This window comes from Zophobas morio, unplaced genomic scaffold, assembly GCF_036711695.1.
Source record: "Zophobas morio isolate AGI-343-1 ecotype UQ-CSIRO unplaced genomic scaffold, CSIRO_AGI_Zmor_V1 ptg000019l, whole genome shotgun sequence".
Taxonomy (NCBI): domain Eukaryota; kingdom Metazoa; phylum Arthropoda; class Insecta; order Coleoptera; family Tenebrionidae; genus Zophobas; species Zophobas morio.
This window is the reverse complement of record NW_026972124.1, coordinates 624,367-640,510: the sequence shown is the minus strand read 5'-3', so window position 1 is coordinate 640,510 and position 16,144 is coordinate 624,367. Positions and strand designations below refer to the sequence as shown.

The following is a 16,144-nucleotide window of genomic DNA, read 5'->3' as shown; positions in this document are numbered from 1 at the left end:
AAGTTTAGTTTTGCGAAATTTTTCAGGGTGGCCGGTTTTTTTGCCGGTCAATATATTACCATACTTCTATACTTCCCTAGCCAACACCCGGGAAGTAAAAAGTTGATGTCATTTAAAGAAAAACTTAGATATAATTTAAAAATATATAGCCATTTTACGGACTTTAATGACTCTAATTTCAAAATACTGTCTTTCCAAAAATCTGAAATCTTAAACTGTAACAGAGATAAATAGAGATGCTGCCATTTAATTTTTTTTAAGGATTAGACCCTATTTAATTACAAACCATTGAAAAAAGAAAAACATGTTCTATTTAACGCAATTGAAAAACATAGTATAAATTAGTTGAAAAGAATTTTAAATCAGACGCTTGTTTCCTTTCAAGATTTTTTTCTGATATTGCATCTTTATTTTAAACACATATGTTCGTTTCTTATTTATTCCACTATATTATGCTGATAACAGATTACAAAATTATTTTAAAAAATATCTTTAATTAATCTTGTCCCCAGCTTCAAACGAATCTTCCGTACTGTCTCTGGCTCATTACCGCTACAAAAGGTTTGACAACGGTATTTACTTTTTATCATGTATAAATTTCACTCGACTTGCCAGCATGCGCTTTAATTAAAAAATGTGTCTGTCGTAAGATTTATGGTTGTGAAATATTGAAGGTACTGTGTGGTATTTATTAATCTTTTAAATATTTGACGTTAATTTTTCGTGCCAATTTCTTGAATCTCAACGTAGCATTTCTAGCACTATCTACGGGCCAATAGCGGAACTAAACAAACTTTATCATTAAGTAAACTCTAGAATAGAGAAAGAACTCAGCTGATCTTTCACCATTCCAAAAAATGGCGAGCTTTTGCAAGATCGTGCGAAATTCGTTGAACAAAAAGAAAATTAATTTTAATAGATTCTATCATAATGTAAATACGCAGTCTAAGACGAGAAATTATACTTTTTCAGTTGTTTGTGCCGTCAGTGGAACTGTTGCTTTATATGCAGTCTACAAATCTGGACACTCCCAAAGCGTGCATGCTTCTCAGATAAAAGTAAGTATTTTCTAAAAATATATAATCATTATTAACACATCTCCACAATCCTGTTCGTTCTGCATAAGACATTTTTGTGCACACCATGTTTTCCCGCCATTTTTAAATTTTGTTTGACTGGCCTCCATTAATTGTCTATCGAATGTCGAACCTGAACCACAAACTATTACGATTACCAGCATACCAGCCCGGGGAGCCGGCCAGAATTAAACCACATTTAAGAATCTTGTCGCGTGCGTTGTATACCATAGATTTTCACCGAAAATCAACGTTTATTAATTCATTTATATTTTTTACATTTCTAGTGATCACTAAGTCTAATTTAATGTTTTTTTTAACTAAGTGTGGTATTATACATATGAAAACTAAAATCTCTTTATTGTCATAACCTCATAATAAAAGATGTCATTATAAGAAATCATACGTCCCGACTCCTGAAGTGGTGGGTGTCTGATAAGAGTTGTGCTTTAAAGGCAGACACTTGGAGAGGTAAATAGGTATAGCGATACGGTTATTGTAACAAATATACGATTTTATGGTTTCTCCGATGTTCCATGAAATATAAATATGCGGGTTTCCTGCTTCTACTTCCATCTATCTCGACTGTCACGACTTTGGGTTATAGTTATTATTGTTTCACTACTCTGGAAACTGAAGTTTTGGAAATGCGAGGAAAGTGTTGGAAGCCACCAGAAGGGCGACGCTCAGTGGCGGTGTAAAGGAGGGGCGGTCCGCCCCGAGTACCAAGCCCCAAAGGGTGACAACAACAACTCACTCGCACAGCTAGAGAATACTTACAGAAGAACCACTCTGCAAAAGCATACAAAAAAAATCGGGACGGTAGACAGACAGACGGACGGAAACGGGAGACCTTATTTCTTCGTACTCCAGGGGTCATGAAAAGTCGAGAAAATGTAAAAGCAGAGAGTCGGCCGACGGACTCGGTCACAATACTTCTTTCGCTTACGCTTGGGAAGTAAAAATAATGTCTTGATCGATTTTACCAAGAACTAGACCATCGTGAAAGAGCAATGAATGATAACATTTAGTGTTGTTCAACTAAAGGTCGATTTATAAGTTTGTCGCTGACGTTGTTATTCACCGTTGTAATATAAGTAAGTACGCAGCGAAGGTATGCGTCGTTTATATTATCCGTTGACGTTGCCATTTAAAGTTGACACGCCGTTGGGGTGACGTTCGAGATGACCAACTTTTAACTTTCGCCGTTACGTTGCCGTTGACGTTGGGTTTTCAACCAATCAAATTGCGGTAGTGTGTAGTGCTGCCAACTTGAAAGAAAATTGTAGGAAGTAGGGGGGACTTTTTTTGGTTGACAGCACTAACTCCACGAAATTCAAATTTTGATAGAGATAATGAGGTCCACTAATATTAAGCCATTTAATCACCTGTTCACCGAAACCCTCATATTTTAAATAGCGCCCATCATTTTCTGCACTCTAGCTTTCTGTCAGTAATTATGCATTGTTAAAGATAGTCCTCGACGTTTAAATCTACAAAATTTATTGCTATTCATCTCAAAAACAGATTAGGTATTATAACTACAACTACTTACATTTTCCTTTTTTTTTCTTAATATGTGTAGTCTTCTTTTCAGAATAGGAAACTTAAAATATGTTTAAAATGCTAAATTTGTATAGGAAAATGTCGATTTTGCAATTACGCTCCGCCCCTCGGTCTGACAACGAATGAAAAATTCATCACGGTTGAGATCGAGACGGATGGGTGGGACTTTTCTTTTGTTTTTCTTTTTTAATTCATACATTTAGTTTTCTTTGTATAATGCGATTACTTAAGAACATATTTCACAGTGTACTTTCTCGTAGAAAAATAAGGATTTTACAATTAAGTAGAGATGTACCGACTGTAGGTCTGGCCGACTAACCAACCGACTAGCCGATTGTTCGGCCAATAAAAACCGACTATTCGCCGGCTTTGCTAAAACCGATTTATAAATGCGACAGACAGTGTTTTTTTTTTCTATTTCTCTGACTACCTTAAAAATTTGTTTTATTTTAATAAAAGGAATAACTAAAGTTCCTTTGTTTTCCAAAAAATGTGTTAAATTTGTTTGGATAATTTTAACATTTAATTTTTTTTAGTAACTCAGTACAAAAATAAAGAATAACACAATTTAGGGCCAGTTTATACAATATTTTAACTGAGATTAAGTTGATCGCGCCTTTAACAAGGCCATTAGCGACGTCTGATTGGCGTAGAGTCGGTCACATGGTACTTTAACGCGGGGTTAAAAATTAAATCGCAATTAAATATTTAATTGAGGTTCTGTAAACCGGGTTTAATTGTTTTATATACTATTTTAATTTTAATAAAAAAAAGCCGACCGATCGGCTGTTTAGCCGACCAGTCGCCGACTACAGCCGACGATGAAAAACGGCCGAATAGTCGGCTTATCCGACCGGTCGGCTACTAGTCGGTACATCCCTACAATTAAGCTTCGCCCCTCGGCTTACGACGAATAAAAAAAAAATCATCAGAATTGAGATAGGGCGGGTGGGCGGAGTTTATGTTTTGTCTTCTTTTTTTTTTCTTAATATACATAGCCATCTTTTCATGACAAGAAACTTAAAACATGGTTAAAATGGTTTTTCCAAGAAAATATGGGGCGGAGCCTAATTGCAAAATCGATATTTCCTTGTACAAATTTTCCATTTTAAACATGTTTTAAGTGTCATGTTGTGAAAAGAAGTCTACACATATTAAAACAAAAAGGCAAAATATAAGCCCAAAGGGATGGAGGTTAACTGCAAAATACTTATTTCTTTACAAGAAATGAAAAACATGTTTTTGAGTATCGTGTTGTTCAAACAATACTATGCATATTAAGAAAAAAAGGCAAAAAAATACACCACGCCCGCCCACCCCATCTCAATTGTGATGATTTTTTTAACTCTTTTAGAAACTTGAACCACGTTTAAAATGATAAATTTTTGTAAGGAAATATGTATTTTGCAATTAGACTCCGCCCCTAGGTCTGCCAACCTATGAAACTTCATTACTCAGGGTAGGTATGGGTGGGGCTTAATCTTTGGTTTAATTTTTTATTAATATACATTTAATATTTATATTATTACATATATTTAGTCTTTGAATAACATGATACTGAAAAAAATGTCTTACATGGTAATTTCTCGTTGAGAAATAATAAGAATTTTGCATGTAAATTCCGCTCCTTTGGCTCTCGACGATTAAAAAAAATCATTACAATTGGGATAGGGTGGATGGGCGGTGCTTATATTTTACGTTTTTTCTTAATATACCTACTCGTATTTTCAGAACAAGAAACTTAAAACATGTTTGAAATGGTAAATTCTTGTAGACAAATGTGGATCTTGCAATTAAGCTTCGCCCCACGATCTGACAACGAATGAAAAATTTATGAGAATTGAGATCAGGGCAGGTATCTTTGGCTTTATTTTTTTCTAAATGTACATAGTATTCTTTGAACACGATACTCAAAAACATGTTTTTATTTTCTCGTAGAGAACTAAGGATTTTGCAGTTGCGCTTTTTGGGCCGACATTTTAATATTCTAACATTTTTGTTAAAATAGGTAAGTAGGTACGTGATCTTTATCCTGTTTAATAAGAAATTAAAAATAATCATTAAATATTTTTAATTCATAGGCATTTGATAGGTAAGAAAGTAAAAACTATATCGTTATTATTAATGTTCCGTTCTAAATGTCACGTTTACAAGTCTAGTAATTCAAAACCATACAGAAAAGTAATTGGTTATGTAACTGGTTTTTAGGCTAGAAAATCATTTTTCCTTGTTGGAGAGAAAGTCCTGCAGATTTGATAAAAACCAAAGTGCTACTTCACCTACTCTTCTAGTAAGAATAACGTTGGTACCGTAATATTTCATAACGTTATTCGGTAAAGGGGAATTTAAAATAACGGCGCTTTTGGCTTTTTTATTAAAAAAATGGTGGACATAAACACAAGGCCAACGATCGAATACAAAAAAGTGATAAAGTGAGCCCAAAAAATTAATTTTGACATTTCAATACGAAAAATTGACACTTCATGGCGTGATTTATAATGGTCGCCTAAAAATGTTATTTAACAAGAATTTTTCTCTTTTCTCGAAGCACCGTCCGACTGTCCAGTTTCTTAAACATAGCCATTAAACTATTCCAGTTTATATTTTATTATTCATTTATAAGTTTACTTCGACAGAACTTCCGTCGCTTCTTTGAAAATTTATAAAATTAGATGTTGCTATGTTTGTTTTGTGAAAACCTCTATACAGTAAAAACCGGTGGCATAAATAACAACCTCGCAACCCCTGCACCGTGGGGGCGCAAATTGCACAAGTACGAACAAGATAAAATATATTTATAGCACATAACCATCGGCCTCCCAGCAGTAATAACAAGCTTTCTTCCGATGTATAAACAAGCACTTGAAATTGCTTGTTTATACGTCGGAAGAATGTCACGTGGAAATTTGTTTTGATTTGAATGAGTTTGTCGTCGCCACAAAACGGGACTAAAATTATTGATTCAGTCAGTCGAACAGAATGTTCTGAATATTATTATTATAAATCTTATTAAACAAAGACGGACGTATTCTCACCTTTTCGAGAAATTGGGGTGACTCGTTCTTAATTTGATCAATAAAAAATTTGTTTTGACGTCATAAAATGCAAGAGGAAAGGAGAAAAAAAAGAAAAAAGCGAAAGGTCAAGTTTGGCATCGAACCCGGGACCTCCGCGTTAACTCGTATCAATTCCAACATGATCGGGATGTCTCACGCTGATGGTAAACTGTAATTATACTGTGCATTATGTTCTTGCGAAAATTTGGACGATTAGGGAAAATATTTAAAGCGGATTCGTACACCACACGTATAGGAGATCTTGTTGTGCAACAGTTAAATCAAATAAACATAGAATTCTTTGAAATGACGTGATCAAATTGTTGGTGTGGATGGTTAGCAAAGTTTTGGTTAGCATTCAACCGTCTACATGATATTTCTAATGCACACACAAAATTTGACACCAATCGGTCCAGCATTTTCGGAGATTACACGTGCGTAATAAAAATGGATACAGGCACCAGACAGACAGACGGGAACGGGAGACTAGTTTTTCGTATTGTAGGGCGTAGGTTACTTTACAGAGGTATCACAAAACCAAACCATCGCAAAAAGTTCTGTCGAAATAACCTTCGACCAATTTTTTAAACGAGTATTTCTTGAAATTAGTTTGATGAGCATAAATTACCTACTTCGATGATAAATGGTTTTGTAGTTGTCACTGTAATCCCTACTTATTTATATGGTGTTCACTTAATTTTTCTTTCGGAAGTTAAATGGATTGAGATAACATTTTTTATTTTTGATGAATATCTTGGTTATTATTTCTTATTTTTTGTAATAGTTTCCGCGGGAGTATAGCAGATTTGAAGAGTTAATTAGAGCAATTAGTCAAAGGTAACGAAATCCGAAGACAAATCGTTCAGCTGTTACGTTAGAATGCGCAAAGCGTGAATAATATGTCTGTAGGGCCATATGCATGAAACATCTGTTTAAGTATTTATGCCGTTCTCGAAACATTCCATTTGTCATTTGAATATTATAGATAAACTTTACACCTTTTAATCGTACTTTGGTAAGCTTCTTATCTTCGTTAACATCTAAAGCAGCGGCACGCGATAAATCTCCCATCATACAGTCATAAAATATAAAAGTGAACTTTATGATGAAGTTATCCTATGTGTTGAAGAGAAAAGAGATCGATAAAGTCTAACATCTTGTTCCAAACTAATCAAACGGATAGCTTGTTCTTAGTTGAGCTTCAGGTAATTTTAATTTGATGTTACATACCATATAAACGTCCGCTGCGAATCCATCACGAGAGATATCTGGCGCATAATGGAAACTCGCCTGGTATAAATAAGCACGGATGATAGTGTCATAGTAAAGTAGAACCGTGATGTCATTGTCTGATAGGGAGTTAATAAATAACCTTATATTATTGGCTGCTTGTGTGGTCAGGTTCACTGACTGGGGTAGTTGCTGGTTCTTTCAGCCTTAGCCCTCTAGCTCGTTAGAGGACATAAACTTGCGTCCGATTAGATGGATCTCACTGTTCACCCACATCGTCGCGCTCGTCTCACTTTGGTCCACCTAATCAAGGTGCTATCCTTAATTTTCACTTGATTAAAGTTCTTTATGGCCGCGTTTTACATAATGTGCTCAAATCAACGCACTCACCTGAAGACTGTTATTATATATATATATTTTTTTTTCAACTTCAACTCTAGGAGGAAGAATCTAAAGTAGTCAAATTAACGTCAAGAGAAAAACGCTTCATACGATTTGCGTCTGTTGAATATGATGGTCAGCTTTATATGACCCCTCAAGATTTCCTTGAATCAGTTGTGGAAGCCGAACCAAGACGTAAGTACTTTTTTATTTATTTATTTTTTTTTTCAATGAATCGCTTTAGCTCGTCTTAAAAGAAAAGTTTTAACAACAAAAGAACTAGAGAAGATACGAGATTCAACTCCCCCGCTTAGTCAAGGATCGGCTCGACTTTTCCGCACATTGAGAGATAAAGGTAAAATATGCTTGACAAAAATTTTTTATCAAACTACATGATTATTTTTTTTAGGAATTATTTCATACACAGAGTACCTTTTCCTTTTATCAATATTAACAAGTAAGTACGATATAACACATCACGGTGTACAAAATTCTTGACTTAAAACAATCGAAAAACAGACCATTGCTTTAAGTTAGGCATTTTTAACACATGCTTGCTATCTTCACTTGGTTATTCAACATAACTATTTACTTCTAGAGCCGCAATCAGGCTTCCGCATAGCGTTCAATATGTTTGACACAGACGGTAACGAAAGAGTTGATAAAAACGAATTTCTTGTGGTAAGTATCTGTTGTATTTATATATATTTTTTTTATTTAGTTGTAAGCCAGAATAAGAATATTGCGTTATTGTGACAGATTCGTAAACTATTGGCAGGCAAAAAAACTGAAGATGCACTACCTGTAAGTCACAAATCGCTTGAAAGCTTTAAAGCTTGACAAAACTAATCATTGTAAATAGTAAATACTGTAAAAAGTACCATCCTGGTCCTCGGACGAAAAAAAAATTGGTTTGACTTTTGTTTAATTTGTTGTCAAATTCATTTTTTCATTCATCTGAACGACCATTTTGTGGCCATCTCTAATAGCTTCGCGCTTCCAATAACCGTGTCTAATAATTTGTGAAATGTCCGTTTTGTTCAATAACCTTGTCATGTGTGAATTTGTAAAGTTTTTTTGTCAACATTCTTTTATTAAAAGATGGAGAAAATATTCAGTCATGCTTGGAAGGGGAAAAGAGGAATATCAAACGAAATGAACGATAAAATGATTCTTCCCATTCATGAACATTATGTTAACGATGAACAAGGTCTACAAAGAAAACATGTGGTGGATACAACGTTAATTGTACACTTTTTTGGACCCAAAGGAAACCACGATTTAAATTTCGAAAACTTCAAGCAATTCATGCTTCATCTTCAAACAGAAGTGTTAGAATTAGAATTCAACGAATTTTCCAAAGGTTTACCCACAATTTCTGAGGTCGATTTTGCAAAAATTATGCTGAGATATACTTATCTAGATACTGACGAATATGATATGTATTTAGATCGATTGCTTGATCGAATTAAAGAAACCAAAGGCATTACGTTTGAAGAATTCAACGTGTTTTGTCAGTTTTTAAACAACTTGGAAGATTTCACTATTGCTATGCGGATGTACACATTAGCTGATCACCCCATATCAAAAGGTCTGTTATTTTAATAGTTATAGATACATGTAGATGAACAAATTTCGCAGATGAATTTCACAGAGCTGTTAAAATATGCACTGGAACTAGTCTAAGCCCTCATCTAGTCCACACAGTCTTCGCAATTTTTGATGTAGACGGCGACGGACTTTTAAGTTATCGCGAATTCATCGCTATTATGAAAGATCGACTTCATCGAGGCTTCAAGGTAAAAAATAAAATTTATTAAATTCAAAAATTGTTGTTTTTTTTTCAGTCATACGCTAAAAACGAAGGATGGGAAGCCTTCAAGACGTGCATCAAACAAGAGATGAAAAATCCCACATAAATACTTATTAGTCTATGGTATTTTATTTGACAATGGGACAGTTGCCATATTTATAAGGAAACGCTTGGTTTTAATTTTATACTAGTCAGATTTATAAGTTGTTTCCACATTTGACTGTAATTTTGTAAATTGTAGCATCATCGTTGTAGGATTTTTTGTGCCAAGTCTTAAAATTATTGAATTGAAAATATTCTCAGGATAAATACGTTTTTTTTAATAATAACTCACAACATTAGTATGATCTTTTGTATATCCATGTAAAATTTATAAGCCTAAATGTTATATTACAATTCTTGGATTGTTAATAATTATCTAGTCAGTAATAAATTTGTTTGGTGATTTCAATAATTACAACACACAATTATTTTAACTTTTTATCAGGCACATGTAGGCGTTGACAACTTAATAATTGACCGTTTGATGATTTTTCACTTTATGATTGATTGAAGGTGGGAAGTCCAGGTGAATATCCAAAACATCTAAAGCTATAATATCTATGTAACCCCCAACAATTTCACAAAGTGATGGAGTAGTTCTGCCAAGATCACCATGAACAAACTCTTTGATATATGTTCCAGCTTGTGTAATCATATCCAATTCAAGCAAGTTCTTTTTACCTTTAACAAAACAAAAATTATATACATTAAACTAGAAATACCAAAAAGGTACCTACCATTTATAACTTTAGCTTTTAAACTGTAAATCTGTCGTTCTCTAATATCAGAAGATCTTCTATGATATACTCGAAGAGGCGTCTTTTGTTGCAATGTCACTGCGGAAATGTTATTAATTTTATCTATATACGCTGTTAAATTTTCAGGTTTATCAACAATACACAAAGCCCTGTATGTCTTTTTTTTAAACTGTTCTCCTTCTTTAATATTACTGAGGTATCTCCTATCAATAAATTGTAAATCCCTAACTTCCACTACCTTTGTATGTTTTACTGCCTGCTCTATTTGACGGAATTTCTCAAAAGACACTTTGGTTCTTTTTGGGTCACAAATTTTAATAAAAAAGGGACGCCCTCTACCAAGAGTTCGCACATCAAAATCTTCGCGGCCACTTGAGGAAAAAACCATAGCACTACAACTACAATTTTGTTACTGTGGGTGTGGTCAGTTTTAAAACTTACCTGAAACTGTTTTCTATATGATCAAATATTTTTTCTTGAACAGAGCTTATTTCAACTTGAATATCATCACCTGACCAAGGAGTTTGGAACATATTTCTGGCATATTTACAGTATCTCCCTGCTATAAATACATGATCATGTTTGTAAAATACCTGTTCCACATCTAAAGCTTTTGTAGGAGTTGCAGGAGGTATAGAGACTTTCTGTTTAAATAATTCAGAATTGATTGTTTGTAATGAAGAGGTAACATTTTTACAGCTGAGTGGGTCATGCTGGATGCTATGTTTCCTAGATTTGTCTTCAAGCAGAAGCATAACTAAGGACTCCTGCAAGTTTGTACAATACAGGCTTGATTTAATTATTGTATTATATTCACAAGTACCTCTTTATCTAATACATAGCTTGTATTAAACTGGATCTGTAGATACGAATTCTTATCATATTTTTTCTCCAGCCTTTGAGCTAACTTATTTTGAATGGACAATGACCAAGCTCTATTTAACGCAATAACGTTGCGATCTGAAAAGTTGTAAGATCATTCCTAATATTTAATTACCTATAAATATATACCCTTAAAGAATTGTGGAAATTTTTCCTTCACACAAATTTCCATACTGTGCTCCCTTATTAAAACAGCTTTAGGAAGACTTACATAATTCACGAAAGTATCAGAATCATATTCCAAAACTTTCTCTAGTTCAGGATTTAAAATCATTGTTTGGAGGGTGGTATCTTGCAGTAAATCCAAACAAATGATACAAGGATTTGGCTTTGATTTTTTAAAAACATTTTCATCATTACTGTTTTGACCCAAATCCTTTCTTGTCAGCTGAAATAACAAAATGCTGAATTAAATCTCATTACGAAAAGTATGTGTTGCTTACTTTCTTAACATCATCAGTTGGATTATCGTAGTTCGTATTGCTGTCGCCCACAAAACGTAACGCGCACCGTTTACAGCAACCCAGCTCTATTAAAAAATTAAATACAATACCTTTAGTATCCTGCGAGTCTGTTTCAGTCATTTCTCTAATCTAATGTAGAATGTAAATATCACAAATTCAACAGAAAAGAGAACACATTGACTTGCGAAAGAAACAAGGTTATGTATGGTTGGTTATGTTATAATTATGAACCTTGCGATTGGGAATCCACGGTAGCACCACAGAACAGTGAATTTACCACTAATTCGACAAGGGTTGATTCAAACAAGCGTTTTTTGCCGATTTAAATACAGTAAGCACTTGAACAGCTGTATCGCCACATAAAACAAGTACAACTTATACAACCAATCAAACACGTTTTCAGATTGCAAATAAAAAAAAACTGAGGAAAAAAACGTGGAGAAACTCCAATATCAAATGTAAACAAAAAATATGGAAAGTTAGTAAGAGAGAATTTCCTCGCTCGTGAAACACAATCAAGCGAACTCAGATTTTGATTTTTTTTTATAAGAAACCCCAAATCACAGCCCAAAGTAGATATCGATAATTAAACCACAGGTAAAAACCAAGTGAGAAGGGCAAAAAATTAGATTCAGAATTTTTTAAATCCATTTCAATTCATTTTGTCATACAAAAGAAAATACTTACGGAATTATAACAAAAATAAGTATGTATTAAATTCACACTTGTCATGTGTTTTGACATTTGATCGTAGCCTCCTGGGCAACTGATACGTACCTAATTTAATATACTTTTTACTTGTAGAGGTAGTTAGTTATTTAGAGAGAACTTTCCACGTCTCTGAAGCACGGTGCAACATATCCAGCTTTACGAAAAATTATATGATTTGATTTTGCGTATTTTATTTTTTATGATAACTCCTATAAGTTAAAACTTTAAAACATAGATTTATATATGTAATGTTAAACTACCTACAGTTAAAAAAGTGTGTCATGTGTATGTTTCACTGCGGATATTTCATTACAAAATTTTGTGATGACGTCATCAACATTTTTGCAGAGACACGTATATTAATTTAGATAGGTGCAGGTAATAATAATAACGGTATTTCGGGAAAATGAAGTGAGCCGTTTTTGATTTAATCAATAAAAAAATGACTAATCACAAGTATAGACTTATGAGGGGCAATTCTGAATCAAAGTTGTTAAATTTAAAGGATGTTAAATTGCAAATTTCCATAGTAACGAGTTAAATCCGTAAATCTGATTGGCTGTTTATTTTTTAACAACCTTTAAATTTTAACGGGTTTGATTCAGAATTGGGCCTATAATATTTTACAAATTTTAAATGGTATTTATTAGGAAAACTTTTAGATGACGTCTTCAAATTTTTAGAGAGGGATAAACGGATACATTTTATTAACGATATGATAATCTTAAAACGTTTGCAACATTTCAGAACATTCAGTTTTGTGGTTTCCAAGTTAAATTTTAAAATGTTATACAATTTAGATTTTTGTTTTCTAAAAATCTGGTTGTCTAGAGCAAAAAATCAAGACGTTGGACACGTGTAGGAGTATGTGGTTTTATAAAATTTAAATAAGATTTATTATGTACAAATTTACGGTGACGTTATCACATTGTTGATGGGGATGATTACACAAAGTTTGATTAGAGTTTTACCGTCTACCAGAGACATGATGTCAGTGTATCTGCCATCTACACAATATTCATAACACACATATAAAAATTTGAGAACAATCGGTCCAGTAGTTTCGGAGATTATCTGTATATTAAAAATAGACACAGACGGACGGAATCCGGAGATCTATTTTTTTCGTACTCTAGAGGTCATGATCTGAAACGTCGAGAAAACATTAAAGTAGTCACCCAATTAAGTAAAGAAGTAAAAATATGAGTACATACATACGTATATAGATAAACCACAAGCAAAGAATATTAGCTCCACAAGTGTGGTTTGTTAAAAAAAACGTCGAGAAACAATGAAATTAGCCATTTGTCAAACTTCTAGTTTAGGTTCTGTATGTAACATTTCACCCAGTCAAGCAATTTAATGATACAAAATTAAGCATAAGGATACGGAAAAACAACTTATTGTCTGATTTTGTGCAGTCGTTACATCAATGGAATGAATAAGAAGCTCTGTAAAATTGAAACTAAACCGATCAGCAAGATGATGAAATAAATGAAAATAACAACACGAATTATAAATGTTGGGTACTGCTTATTAAAATCAGTGTAATATCTATGCGCTTTTGATTTATTAAACAATGTTATTTTGTACTGATTTTACGTCTTATTAGGAGATCTTAGAAAAAAGATTTTTAATATTTAAATTTAGGGACTTTTAAAGTCTGTAGAACATCAACTGCCAAGATTGCCAATCTCACCATGTGTCACCAACACCATATCACCATATTGTTCTGTTTGACATTTGCCATGTTTCATTTGTGGAAGTGATAAACGTCAAGTCTCAGAAAAGTAAATAATCATTTTGTATTTAATTAACATGAATCGGAGTGAAGGTCTGGTGCAAAGAAGAAACATAATTCGTGATGCAGGTGATGGTGTTAATAAAGAATCACAAAATAATGAAAAAAAACAAGATCACGACGAAGACATCGACGAAGGCGATTCCAAAGAAACAAGATTAACATTAATGGAAGAAGTATTACTATTAGGATTAAAAGATAAAGAAGTAATATTCTATAATTCGTCGCTTCTACTTAAATAAATGCGGCTTTTTAAGGGGTATACCTCTTTTTGGAACGATTGTATTTCAAGTGGACTACGAGGGTGTATTCTTATTGAACTGGGACTCAGGGGCCGTGTCGAATTAGAAAAAGCCGGAATGCGACGAAAAGCGCTATTAACTAGAAAACTTATTCTTAAGAATGATACTCCCACTGGAGATGTGCTGCTGGATGAAGCTTTAAAACATCTGAAGGAGACTGATCCACCTGAAACAGTGCAAAGCTGGATTGAATATCTCAGTGGTAGTTATCAATAAACTGAAAATAGAGTTTGAAAATGATAATCACACAACACAAACTGCAGTGTACAAATCATCAGTTTTAAAGTTAAACATTGATAATTGTTCAGAGAATTGAAATCTATTCCTACGTTATCTAATTCACTGATTTTTAATTAGTTGGTTTTGAGTACTCTTACTTTTGTATTTTTAGTTAAATGAATGAAATATTAGAAGTTTCCATCCTGTTCGCCAACATGAAACTATTATGGTTTTAATTATAACCAAATGAAATTTGTTCTTAACATAACTTGATGCATTTGTATTCCACATAAAAACAAAAAATAAAATATCCAATGTAGTAATGTTACAACACTTTCACTGTATAATTTTGTAAATTAACATGCTAGAAGTTAAGATAATTTTTTTTGTAGGTGAAACTTGGAACCCTTTGAAACTACGATACCAGTTGAAAAACGTGAGAGAGCGTTTAGCCAAAAACTTGGTTGAAAAGGGCGTTCTAACTACTGAAAAACAAAATTTTCTGCTTTTTGATATGACAACTCATCCTCTCACTGACAATGTCACTAAAAGTCGACTAATAAAAAAGGTAAATCTCATCAAATATAAAAGCCTTAGTTACACCTCATTTATTTTTATTCTTTACAATTGAACTGATGATTGCAAAAACATCACAATTGTGGTATGACCTTAGTATCATCGATCGCCAAAGTAGAAAAACTATAGTAAAATTTATGAAAATAAATTGGGTGTAATTTATTGATCCTCTGTTTTTCATATTTATCGCATTTTGTGTGGTTTCCAGATTCAAGATGCAGTACTTACGAAGTGGGTAAATGACCCACAACGTATAGACAAACGTATGCTAGCCCTCATTTTTCTTGCCCACGCGAGCGATGTTCTAGAGAACGCTTTTGCCCCATTAAATGACGACGATTACGAATTGGCAATAAAAAGAGTTAGAGAATTGCTAGATCTAGATTTTGAACAAGAGTCAGTAAAACCAAACACCTCGGAAGTTTTGTGGGCTGTTTTTGCAGCTTTTACAAAATAGAAATCTGTTTTTGCTACTAACGTTTAATCATAAATAAATTACGTTGAATTATTGAAATTTATCAGTGATGTTAGTTTGTACAATGAAGTTTTGTATGAAATAGTTCACTAACGTGAAATTTAATTGTTTGTTCCATGATGTTAGATATAGAATTTTAATATTTAATTGGAACATTTCAGTATGAAACAGGGTGTTCAGCACTTTCTCTTTCTTTTTTATTTTGGCGTTTAGGTGACGTCTGGACATCTCTAAAGTACTAGCAAGTTTTATTTGTATATATCTCGATAAGTGTATTATTCATGTATATCAAATGATACATAATTATAGCGATTATTTTATAATTAATCTTATTAAAGTTAGTCTTCATTTAAATTAAATATTCCCAATTTGTTTATATAATAAAGTTATATCGATATTTATAAAAACGTTTTTTATTCATTTAACAAAAGCACTACATCAAAATATAAATCTGTTTTGTTCAAAACTCGCCTCAGTTACAATAAAAAAAAGTAGATGATTTTTGTTATCACTGCAAGCTATTGACTTTTATTGCAATATTTGTCAATTCACCCCTACCACTTGTAACATTTTATTTTTTAATTGACTAACCCAGGATAGAAAGCCAGTCACATCATAATTTTAATATTTCAAGACGGTTTTCTAAAAAGTCGGGTTTTTGACGTTTCAAGTACCTATTTTTTTTAAGAAATGGTTTTTGTATACCACATTGTCAAATATTCTCTATATTAATGTAACTGAAACAGTCGTGTCTACACCTGGTTTGCACAGAAAAATACAATTCTTCGAGTA

The 16,144-nt window shown here is 33.0% G+C and overlaps 3 protein-coding genes across 5 annotated transcripts; 2 read left to right on the top strand and 1 right to left on the bottom strand.

Annotated features, from left to right (window-relative positions):
* The first annotated feature begins 840 nt into the window (after positions 1 to 840).
* On the top strand, positions 841 to 9,464 carry LOC135131125 (calcium uptake protein 3, mitochondrial). Of its 2 annotated transcripts, XM_064058682.1 has the most exons (9): positions 841 to 1,058; positions 7,369 to 7,504; positions 7,554 to 7,664; positions 7,719 to 7,766; positions 7,908 to 7,990; positions 8,069 to 8,113; positions 8,411 to 8,900; positions 8,951 to 9,108; positions 9,157 to 9,464. In XM_064058682.1, the coding sequence occupies exons 1-9, from the start codon at positions 858 to 860 to the stop codon at positions 9,226 to 9,228; spliced, it is 1,344 nt and encodes a 447-aa protein (XP_063914752.1). In that variant the 5' UTR covers positions 841 to 857; the 3' UTR covers positions 9,229 to 9,464. The 2 variants fall into 2 exon arrangements, with proteins under 2 accessions (XP_063914752.1, XP_063914753.1); XM_064058683.1 differs by lacking the exon at positions 8,069 to 8,113.
* A 124-nt stretch (positions 9,465 to 9,588) lies between these two features.
* LOC135131124 (tRNA pseudouridine synthase Pus10) lies at positions 9,589 to 11,658 on the bottom strand. 2 transcript variants are annotated; one of them, XM_064058680.1, is made up of 6 exons: positions 11,248 to 11,658; positions 10,934 to 11,192; positions 10,746 to 10,882; positions 10,364 to 10,689; positions 9,902 to 10,320; positions 9,589 to 9,845 (listed from the first exon to the last, which is right to left on the bottom strand). In XM_064058680.1, the coding sequence occupies exons 1-6, from the start codon at positions 11,386 to 11,388 to the stop codon at positions 9,631 to 9,633; spliced, it is 1,497 nt and encodes a 498-aa protein (XP_063914750.1). In that variant the 5' UTR covers positions 11,389 to 11,658; the 3' UTR covers positions 9,589 to 9,630. The 2 variants fall into 2 exon arrangements, with proteins under 2 accessions (XP_063914750.1, XP_063914751.1); XM_064058681.1 differs by having other exon boundaries at positions 9,902 to 10,314.
* A 2,037-nt stretch (positions 11,659 to 13,695) lies between these two features.
* On the top strand, positions 13,696 to 15,759 carry LOC135131206 (Golgi phosphoprotein 3 homolog sauron). Its single transcript, XM_064058806.1, has 4 exons — positions 13,696 to 13,986; positions 14,038 to 14,284; positions 14,694 to 14,869; positions 15,086 to 15,759. The coding sequence occupies exons 1-4, from the start codon at positions 13,798 to 13,800 to the stop codon at positions 15,332 to 15,334; spliced, it is 861 nt and encodes a 286-aa protein (XP_063914876.1). The 5' UTR covers positions 13,696 to 13,797; the 3' UTR covers positions 15,335 to 15,759.
* The last annotated feature ends 385 nt before the right edge of the window (positions 15,760 to 16,144 follow it).